At 45.2% G+C, this 11,158-nt stretch overlaps 1 protein-coding gene across 1 annotated transcript; it reads left to right on the top strand.

Annotated features, from left to right (window-relative positions):
* Nucleotides 1–49: 49 nt before the first annotated feature.
* On the top strand, nt 50–10,403 carry AP5M1 (adaptor related protein complex 5 subunit mu 1). The gene is made up of 8 exons (XM_041413317.1): nt 50–150; nt 5,103–5,748; nt 7,044–7,271; nt 7,741–7,880; nt 8,593–8,678; nt 8,769–8,884; nt 9,114–9,210; nt 10,233–10,403. Exons 1-8 carry the CDS (start codon nt 83–85, stop codon nt 10,313–10,315), a joined length of 1,464 nt encoding a protein of 487 aa, XP_041269251.1. The 5' UTR covers nt 50–82; the 3' UTR covers nt 10,316–10,403.
* The last annotated feature ends 755 nt before the right edge of the window (nt 10,404–11,158 follow it).

Below are 11,158 nucleotides of genomic sequence, written 5' to 3'. Positions count from 1 at the left end.
GGGCTGCGCCGGGCGGTCACGGCGCGGCCGCGGCTCCTCCCCGGCTGCCATCGGCACCATCGGCATCACCGCCACCATCGGCATGGCCCTGCGGGCGCTGTGGCTCCTCAGGCACGACCCCGCAGCTGGCGGCGCCGTGCTCTTCTCCAGGTAGCGACGGTACCGGGGAAGGGCGCGGACACGGCGGGTTGGGCAGGTCTGAGCGTCGGGCTGGGTGCCCTGGGGAGTCCCGGTGATCCAGAGGGGATCCAGTGCTCTGAGGGAGCCGAGTGCCCTGGAGGGACCGGGTGTTCTTGGCGGCAGTGGATGCTCTTGGGAGTCCGGGTGCTGTGGAGGGAACCGGGCGCCCTGCGGAGAGCGGATGCCCTCAGGGGGCGCGGATGTTCCTGACGGGGCCCGGGGGCTCTGGGGGTCTGGGTGTCCTGGAGGAAATCCTGGTATCCTGGAAGGATCGGGTGCTCTGGGGGTCTCAATGCCCTGGAGGAAATCCTCGAACCTTGGGGGGTTCGGGTGCTCTGGGTGTCCTGAAGGAAATCCTGATGTTCTGGAGGGATCGGGTGCTCTGGGGGTCTGGAAGCCCTGGAGGAAATCCTGGTGTTCTGTGGGGTGCGGATGCTCTGGGGGTCTGGGTGTCTTGAAGGAAATCCTGGTGCCCTGGGGGGTTTGGGTGCTCTGGCGGTCAGGGTGTCCTGGAGGAAATCCTGGTTCCCTGGGGGAGGATCTGGTGCTCTGGGGGGGTCTCAATGCCCTGGAGGAAATCCTCGTACCTTGGGGGGTTCGGGTGCTCTGGGGGTCTGGGTGTCCTGGGGGGACACTGCTGCCCTGTGGGGCAGATGCAAAAACACCAAAACCATCTGATACTGAAGAAATGCCTCGTCTCGTCCCGGTGCTGCTAGATGCTGTGCATTTCTGACTCCGATTTTCCAAAGTTCAGAATCAGAGTCACGTAATGTGTTTTTAACTAAATATGGGAGCTTTTTCACAGCTTCTGCATTTTGCACGTGAGTTTCCTTGCTCTGTTCCTCTTTCTTGTTTGTCACTGTTAACATTTTGCCCAGCTCTTCTGCTTCCTAACATGGTATAAAGGAAAACTTTGGGCTAGGCAGGTTACTTTTGCTGGGCTGGCAGGATTTGTTGCCCTTTTTTTTTTTCTTCTGTGACTTCAGAGAAATCCAGACAATGAGAAGAAAAATAACTGGGGCTAGGGAAAGTTTGTGGAGGGAAAAAAAACCCAAAACCCTGGATCAAGTGACCTACAGTCCTAGTCTGAATTCAGTAAAACCAAAGAGAGAACCTAGGAGTAAAAAAAAATAACAACCAAAAAAAGAGTAAGTAGACTATCTTCCATCTTCAGGTGCAGACAGATCTCTCCATTGGACACTCCTCTGATTGTTTTAGGATTAGTATTATGGTCCTTGTATTACCTACAGGACTAGAGATGAGGCCTCCCCTCTACAAACACAGATAAAGAGAAAGTCTTGTCCCCAAAACCTCAGAGAGTGTAATCACCAGGGAGCAGGGGGGGCTGGTGACAGGGCTGTCTGAAGTGACTTGTCACGCAGTGAGCGGCAGAGACAAGGAGTAGCACTCCTTTGAAAAGGGCAAACTATCCTCGATGCTTCAAGTGATTTCCAGACTTAGATCTTTCAAGTTCCCAGAGGAAATAATAGGGCTGTGGAAGCCCCAAGTTTATCCTCCTAACTGACCTTAAATTCAACAAAGCACGCAGACAATATAAAGAATGCCCGGATCACATGGAAACTGTTGGTTTCAGGACTTAGGCACTCAGCTGGAGATACGTGAGCCCTGATCTTTGACCTCAGGGAAGACATCAGGAACATCAAAGCATTCCCCCCCCTTCTTCTTTTTTTTTGAGCTGATCATAACTTAATTCAGGCAACAAGGATGGTCTCTCTCTTGAGTCACCGAAGTTCATTCATCCCTGGAAACTTTAATCTTTTTTTTTTTTTTTGAGTCTGCATCACTTTTAGAAGGGAATACTGGAAAATTGGGATCTGAAGGGCTAACTAGTGATCTAATGACTCAACTGGTAAAATTCAGTGGGAGGAGGAGGAGGCTGCTGTGGTGTGGGGACAGCTTCAGCAAATGGAGCAGAGAGACTGGGACTTGGCTAAGACAAAACCAGACTGAAATATCTCCTCTTCCCTTGTTTTGGAAATGTTGGCCAAAAATAAGAACTGCTCACCAAGGTTACACATAGCCTCTTATCAACACCCTGGCTCTGCAAAGCCTCATAAATTTTAGAGCTGTAAACCCATATTGTTTCTTTGCTCTTCAGAGCAAAATGTGAGACCACAGGGAGGTATTTTGCTCTCATCTGTATCCTGTTTACAAGTTTTGTAGCTCTGGCTTTGCTCTATGTTTGCTTTTCCCTTACCAAAAAAAAAAAAAAAAAAAAAAAAAAAAAAAAAAAAAACCCCAAAAGCCCTTGATGCCTGATTAGGAATCAAAGAAAAAAAAAAAAGCACAGTCACTGAAAATAAGCCTGAGGAAATGTGGCTGCCTGCAGCTACTCAGTTAAGAGAAGATGATGTAGGTGGGACTTAGAGGCAACAGGATAAGATCCATGAAGTGCTCAGGAGCAGGAGGGAAGTGCTGCAGATGGAGGTCATAGATATAACAAAGTCCCACGTTGCTGGGGTTGCAAATTCCATGGCAATTTAGGAAGCAGACTGCCAATGTGTCCTTAAAAAGGTGGTAAAAAAAGGACACCAAATGAGGGCCTTTATATATCTGTGCAGTTTTTTTCTCCATGTTGGCGTGCGAGCATGAGTGCAAACAAACATCTGAGAACATCTGCTACAAGATGATCCATAAAGTGATTTAATTTCATGTGTGTGACCTGTGAGGGGCACTTTGAGGGTCTGTGGATAACTACTGAGGGAATCCACAAAACAGAGTGTAGGAAAGGCAGACTGTCAGCAAACTTCATGGAAGAGACACTCAGGAGCGTCTGCAGTTCCAAACCAAGGCAAAACCAATGCATTGATGGAGGTAATATTTTCTTCTTTTCTCAGCTATTTATTAAAAGACAACTCCTCAGTTCCTCTTGATGGATTTAGGTTACCTTGAAAAGAAATCCATCGCACTCCCCTTTAAAAAACAATACTGCTGCAGGACAAAAAAGTCCCAGATATAGTTTTGAACAGTTAAATAATATTCCTCAGATATTATCTCCAGAAAATTTTAAATTAAATATATCTATTGGTACAACATAGCAATTCTAAACTGTACAAAACCTCTGTCCATGACATTATCATTACATCTTAGATACTTCATAAAATGAAATTATGAAAAAGTCATAAAAGCTTTTAGTCATATATATTGCATGTGCAGTGTGGAATAATTATTATTATTATTAGTAGTAGTAGTAGTGTTATTATTAGTGTTAGTGTTATTGTTATAGAAGCAAAGCTGTAGCACTAGTATACTCTATCTAGGCAAAAAGCTGTTGTAGTTGCATTTTGTTACATAGAGCATCCATTTTCTTAAATATCTGAGAACTTGTCCTCAGTGTGATCTCACCTCTTAGAAATATTTTGAAGTTCTGCACTGGTGGGAGTCATTCCTTAGCGTCATACAAAAATTCTGTACCTTTGTGTGACAGCCAGCATAGATGGACAGATTCATATTTTAGTTTAAAAAATAGGTACTTACTCATGAGAATGTATTTACTCAAAGTTTAGACTTGCAAGAAAGAATCCTAACTACTCATGAAATGGTTTGATTGGCAATGATTTATGTTCTGATCCCACCATTGCTTCTATCAAGTTGCTGCAAGCTTCCATGTACACGAGGTTATTTTTAGGCCCAGCGGGTTTTGGGGAGTTGTTTGAACAACAAAGAGAAACCCAATATCAGTAATCCCAAGATTTTCATAATGCTTTTGCAGCCAGAAGAAGGCTTGGGTGGTTCTGCCCCTGGAAGCTGTGGTTTGGGATGATATTTTGGGTGGCATAAAGGTACTTTACGGGTTTTGCCCCTCTTGTTGGGTCCCACAGGGGTCTCCCCTGATGGGGGAACCCTCCTGTAACAATTCTGTGCCAGGCTAGAGAGATGCATGGAACTTTTTTTGGTCTTCAGCTTGTTTATTGTTACCTTATAAAAATTTCTGGCATGCCATCTACACCAGACGTAGCACACAGGAAAGCACCACAAAATGGCTACAGATGTACAGTTTCAAGGTGTTTTAAAGTTGTTTCATCCAATTAACTCTTTAAACATACTTTATTTCCTCCTTTCTACCAGTAACTCATCCTTTTTCTGTCCACATAACCTCTGCACTGTGGCTTTCCTCACCCAATTATTTTGTGCCACCAGCACTGCAGCAAATGGAGTAGATGAAGAAGAAGAAACCCAAAATCCTCCACCTTGCTTCCTATCTACTTTGTTACTATAAAACCCCAAAACCTAAATTTCTCACCCTGTGACAAACTACACTATTCTCTGTTATCTATTTCACACTCTGACAGACTCTAGTCTATCCCAAAGTCTTGGAAGCCCTCTCTGTGGGCAAAGGTTAAAGGCAGTGCTTCTCTTAGAGTCAGGATCCCTCAGAGCAGACAGAGGAATATTCCCTGTGCCCTGGATTCCCACATGTGGCATTGAGAAGCAGTGCTCCTCTGGGAGTCAGCACCCCTCAGAGCAGCCAGAGGAATATTCCCTGTGCCCTGGGTTCCAGCAGCACGTGGCATTGGGAAGCAGTGCTTCTCCAGGACTCAGGATCCGTCAGAGCAGCCAGAGGAACATTCCCTGTGCCCTGGGTTCCCGCAGCACGTGGCATTGAGAAGCAGTGCTTCTCTGGGAGTCAGGACCCTTCCTCAGAGCAGGCAGAGGAATATTCCCTGTGCACTGGGTTCCAGCAGCAAGTGGCATTGGGAAGCAGTGCTTCTCTGGGAGTCAGGATCCCTCAGAGCAGCCAGAGGAATATTCCCTGTGCCCTGGGTTCCCGCAGCACGTGGCATTGAGAAGCAGTGCTTCTCTGGGAGTCAGGACCCTTCCTCAGAGCAGGCAGAGGAATATTCCCTGTGCCCTGGGTTCCCCCAGCACGTGGCACTGAGCGCTCCCTTCCCTCCCCGCAGGCGCTACCCCACGGTCGAGCTGCGCGCCCAGACCTTCAACGGCTCCACGCACGTCCCCATCCCGTCGGACAGCGCCTTCCTCAAGGCCCTGCTCTTCGAGCTGAGGCTGGTGGACGAGCACGTTTTCGTGGAGCAGCGGGACACCTGCACCAGGATCAACCACTCCTGCGTGCATTCCGTGTCCAGCGCCGCGGGGGAGCTGTGGCCCGTGCTGGCCTTCCACAAGAGCGGCCTCGTCTACGCCTGCGTGCCGCTGGTGGAGGGCAGCCTGGAGCCACGGCCGCCCCTCCTCACCGTCAGCGGGCTCTCGCAGGGACTGGCTCTCTTGCTGGGCATCATGGACTACGTGTCTCCCAGCCGGAAAAACGAGGCTGAGCTGAGCACCAAGGTGGGGCAGCTCCGGAATCTGCTGATCCAGGCCTGTCCCCTGGGCACCCCCCTGAACACCAACATCCGCAGCCTGAACAGCTCCTTCGAGGACATCCAGGAGATGCCCGCGGATAAGGAGCAGCCAGCCTGGAGATCCAGCAGCTACAAGGGCAAACCCCAGGTTCATGTCTGCATCACTGAGAAGGTCAAGTGTATGCAGTATGACCAGAGGGATGTGGTGGACACGTGGCAAGTTTATGGAGCTGTGAACTGCAAGGTGAGAGCGTTTGATGTGCAAAATAAATACTCATTTGATGTAAAATGATATATTGAGTTGAAAATTTTCCTGATTTTTGTTGCCTGAGTCACATTCAGGAGTTACTGGTACGTTTGACTGCTTGGCCACACTGCCCTTACTTCAAATGAACCACTGAAATGCCGGAATTAGACAAAATATATCCAGGCTGAGATGTCTAAGTGCCTTCTACAAGTGTCTTTACATGAGCATTTTAATGATTTTTCCTGCCAAATGAAAGTTTAATCTGTCCTTCCTTATACTACTACATCAGCATTTTGATCCCACAAATGCTGGTGTTTAATGACATAAGAACAGTTGATAAAGAACCTGGTTGTATAATTATTCTGGATGGTTTGTATGTGACAGTGGTTTTCATTGTAGAACCCCAGAATGGTTTGGGTTGGAAGGGACCTTAAAGATCATCACATTCCACCCCCCTGCCATGGGCAGGGACACCTTCCACTGTCCCAGGTTGCTCCAAATCCTGTCTAACCAGGCCTTGAACACTTCCAGAGATGGGCTTCCCTGGGTATTTTTTAATGTTAAAATATCTCATTGTTTAATATTGCAAATTCGGGACTTTTGACTAAATACATCCATAATAATTATGAAATATATTAAAATTTGTAACTGTAATTCATACTGTAATGCATTATTTGTTCTGAATTGTGCTTAGGAAGCACACAATATTATCTTGGCACACTGTATTTATAACTGCCAGTGTTTTACAAGGACAGAGAGCTGCTAATAAAGTGCTAATTTAATTATTTGCATGCAGTGGGAATCTCATCTCCAAAGGAGGCTGTACCTAAATGCTGCACTTCCAAAGCCTGGGTCATTTCCCACCTGCCATGCTGGTAGGGATTGTGTGGGTGAGCAGCTTCCTGCTCTCAGAGGGACAATTCCCAGGTCATTTTGCAGGGTGGGTGGATGGCCTTACACAAGAAGAAAGCCCAGGTGTGATCGTGGCCTGCTGGGGATGAGACAAGGGACACTCTGCTGTGATAGAGCTGGCATGAGACCACAGAGGCCATCCAGAACATGCTGGAATCCATTAAGTGGATGTTGTGAAAACAACCTAACTAATTAAATTGTCAGCAAGGGTGTGAGACTGATGTCTTAGTACTGGTGGTTAGTACTAATGATCCAAGCCAACTGAAAATTGGTAGGGATTTTATTTATTTTTAAAGCTGAAAATGTGCTTTATTTTTGAACATCTCATTGTGACTTGATTCAGGTATTTTAGAATAATGTCCTGACTTCCTTTTGCCAAGTGTGACATAGAGGGATGTGCACCAAACGTCACCCTCAGCCTGACACTCCCGACGAACGCGCCCCCGCTCCAGGACATCGTGGTCCATCACTGTGTGACCTCCGTGGACCCTGCCATGCTCATGTCCACCAGTGCTGAGCCCCTGCATGATTCTGTGTACAATGGACCTTACAAATTCCCTTTCATTCCTCCTTCAGACTCCTTCGACCTGTGTTACTACACTTCCCAGGTAACAGCACACTCCCAAGCCATGCTTTTTTCCAGTATTCAAAAAGAAATGAAAACACCTGTGTGGGCATCAGCCCACATGAGCATGCTGGAGTGAGTTTGAGTCCAATATAGACAGCAAAACATTGTATAAAATGGTTTTTATGTAATAAACTGCTTGGAAGGCACTTAAGGACTTGAGTTGTCTGAGTCACCTTCAGGAATTGCTGATATCATTGCTTGGAAATGTTGCTGTTATTTTAAATCAGCCACTTAAAAGCTTGAATTAGGGAAATGATATCCAGGCTGGGATGTCAAGTGCATGACCCCCAAGTCTGTGTTATCACAAGCAGCCTGAAGAGTTTAGCACAGTCACTAATTAATATGTGTTTGGGGTCTTTTTTAAAGTACTTCATCAATGAACACAGTATGTAACCGATCTTGTGATGATGGTGTTAATATATCTTGAGAATGAATATAGTTTTTTCCAGGTTCCTGTTCCACCAATTTTGGGATGTTACCAACTCGTTGAAGAGGGATCACAGATAAAAATAACTGTTAATTTAAAGCTCCATGAAAGCATAAAGAATTCATTTGAGTACTGTGAAGCTCGTATACCTTTCTTCAACAGGTAAGAAGAAAGCCTAAAAAATTTCTTCCATTTCTCTGTTATCTTCCCAAAATGAGCTTGTCAGGAGTCAATATAACAGATTATGCTCCATCAGAGTGCTACCAGTGAGCACCAGCCTTGGTGAAATGAGGTGGAATACAGAATTATACCAGAATATTTGGTAACATTCCAAACACTTCTTAGTTGTTCATCCTGTTTCCCTGTGGCATCTTCTCACATGAAACACTGCCACAATCCCCCAGGTGGATTAAGCTGGAGATCACTTCCAACCCAGGGTTACCTGTTCCTTAAGACTGCTAATCCTAACCACAGATCAGCTTATCAAAAATACAGTTATTTCAAATTAAAACGATAGTTTTCATCTAAGCCTCTCTGACAGCTGCCACGACCGTGCTGCCACCTAATTATCATGAAAATTCAAAGATGGAATGATACAAAGTTGCTGATGCTGATCATAGTGTTAGTAAAACACTATCAGTGAACTAAAACATCAACAGCTCCTTTATGATTACTGGGCTGAGAGCACAGTGATTTCCTTCTGCTCTGTAATTTCTTCTCATAAATTAGCAGTGTGCTCAGATAGGTGTGATTGGTCTGTATGCACATAAATAATGTCTGTCAGCTTTTCCTGGCTTTCTGTAACAAAACAGGCATTAAGAAATGATGAATGATAGTAATTGCAGTGGTTTTATTTCTCCTCTCTCCCATCTAGGGGCCCCATTGCTCAGTTAGAGTACAAAGTTAGTTATGGCCAGCTGGATTTGTCCCGGGAGAAGAGCCTCCTGGTTTGGGTCATTGGTAAGGACCTCCCCCCTTCCTTCCCCAGCCCCTTCTCTGCAGCCTGGGCACAGCTGTGTGACATCTAATGGATGCTGTCTCTGCCTTTAGGACAGAAGTTCCCCAAATCTTTGGAGGTTTCCCTGACTGGAACTGTGTCTTTTGGCACCGCAGGCAAAGAGCACCCGACTGATTATGTGTGCACTGGGAACACTGCTTATGTCAAAGTAAGTCACAGGCTCTGGGAAAAGAGGCCTTAGTAGTCACTTCTTCATTGTTTTCAGTTGAAGATACATTGATTTAAAATCTCATCTTCTCAGCATGGAGTTTTGTTTTCCTGCCTAGAGGATTTGACCTCCTGTCACTTTGGAGTATCCTTGCACACGCAGATTGCCAGGATTTGCACAGCAAGGGTGACAATGTGCATCTGATTGTGTTTTCCCTCTCTTTTTGTAGCTGTACTTTAGGATCCCAGACTTTACACTCACTGGATGTTACGTAGACCAGCATTCTGTTCAGATCTTTGTTCCAGGGAAGCCCAAAATTACTGCATGTGAGTTGCTAAAATTGAATTGAAGTTATGAACTGGGTATCAGTGACTAAAATTACATGACTAAAGTTGGACTTTTGTTCTCTGCTTTTGAGTTGGGGTTTTTTTGGTGATGTTTGGTGCATCCCTGGAGTAGGGACAGGCTTCTCCCTTTGAAATGAGAGCTCTTACAAAGTCAGTCTCTCTCTGGGGCTCTCTTCCCTCTGCCCAGTGCTGGTTCCTATGCTCTCCATAGGGGCAGAACTTTATTGGAGGACACAGGGAATGATCCTCCCTAACCTGGGCCCTTGTTTAGGACACCTTTGTCAGAGACATTTCAGGTGGGCTGGCAGAACCCAGGAACAGAACTCAGCTCCTGCACACAAGGTGACACTGCTGCTGTCAGTGTCACCACACCAGCACCTCTTGGTGGATGTGGCTCTACACAGAATGTGTGAAGCAGAACCCAAATCTGCTTTTTGTTAACACATGAGCACTGCCAAGCCTGCACCAAAAATACCCTAAATGGCACACAGAAACCACTCATTAAACCTGAACAGCTTTGCCTAATGAAAGCATTTTTATTTGTAGCTGTCTCTCTGTTGCAACTTCTGCCAGTCATGGTAGCAGAACTCTGTAAATGCCTTTTGAAAAGCATGGTCTACACTGTTAATTTTGTGACAGGTCACACTCAGCCCTAAATTGTAACACAGAAAAAGCAGCATTTTCATGTTTTATATTGAGCGTGCAATTTATATTCATTGAACAAAATCCAAGCCATCCACCTGCTTTTGACTTAACCTCTGTTTGAATTTTAAGCTCATGACTGATACATTAGTAAAGGTAATTGAAGCTGAGACTTTAAATGTCTCATTATCAGAAACGATTTTCAAATAATAGTAAGAGTCTTACAGTTTAAAGAGGCCATTATACCTTTTCTGTAAACTGGTAAGGATGGATTAGTAGTCACTTAACTTGGATGAAGGAATGTCTGATTGTGAGGCACCCTGTAATGCTTCTTTTTCTTGCCTGTTTTTTCCCTTTAGCCCGGGAATTGATTTCTTCTGATTACTACATCTGGAATTCCAAAGCACCAGCACCTATGGTGTACAAACCCTTACTTGATTAATGTACTTGGGAATAATTTTTATATTTAAACAAAGCACAGTGTTAATGAGATTTATGTCACGATACAGTAAAATAAATATTCTTCAGCACTTTTGCTTTCTTTGTGTTCTTAAAAATTTCTGTTGATGGAAAACAAGAGGTCACTTGTCTTAAAAACATGAGTTGGGTTTAAATGGTTGAGTTCTGGCTCAACCATTTTCTGGCTCAGCCTAGAGAAGACAATTTTAAATGTATTTACTGTGGCTGGTTTTACTTTCCCTTCTAACTTTAATTGGTACAAAATATGTTCCTGGTGTTACAGGTGCAGACATTGAGATTGCCAGTTACTCCCAGTTGCTTCACTGGTTTCCCATTGCAGGATGGGAAAGGTTTCAGCATTCCTGTCCTGAAGTCACAAGAATCTTATCAAACTCCAGATTCAGAGAACAGTTCAAAGCAGAAGTTCTGTTATTTTTACAAGATGTCTACAGAACACACACCAGTCAATAATTCACAAGGATTGTCAAGAGGAAGAATATGGCATGAGCAGCACTTCTGAAAGTAGAGGCAATTTTAATGAAGGAATCTTCATTGCCTCTGCCAGCAGAAGTGGTGAGTTCCCTTGCACACGTGCCTGTGAGCTGCTTGCTCTGGAAGCAGAGGTGTGAACTGGGTTTTCCAGCTCACAAGACTGGTCCTGAGGAGGCAAAATCAGCTAAGTTTGCTGGAGATTCCAGAAACCATCGCTGAGCTGGAAATGAGGTGGAAAAAGTCTCAATTTACAGATGCAAACCTCTAATTTTGAGATCTGCAGGAACACAGGAAATGGACTTTAGGAGAGTTATCAGGAAATGTGCAGGTTCTG

This window comes from Onychostruthus taczanowskii, unplaced genomic scaffold, assembly GCF_017590055.1.
Source record: "Onychostruthus taczanowskii isolate IOZ18803 unplaced genomic scaffold, ASM1759005v1 scaffold103, whole genome shotgun sequence".
NCBI lineage: Eukaryota > Metazoa > Chordata > Aves > Passeriformes > Passeridae > Onychostruthus > Onychostruthus taczanowskii.
The sequence above is the reverse complement of the archived record's forward strand: the minus strand, read 5'-3'. Positions and strand labels throughout refer to the sequence as shown.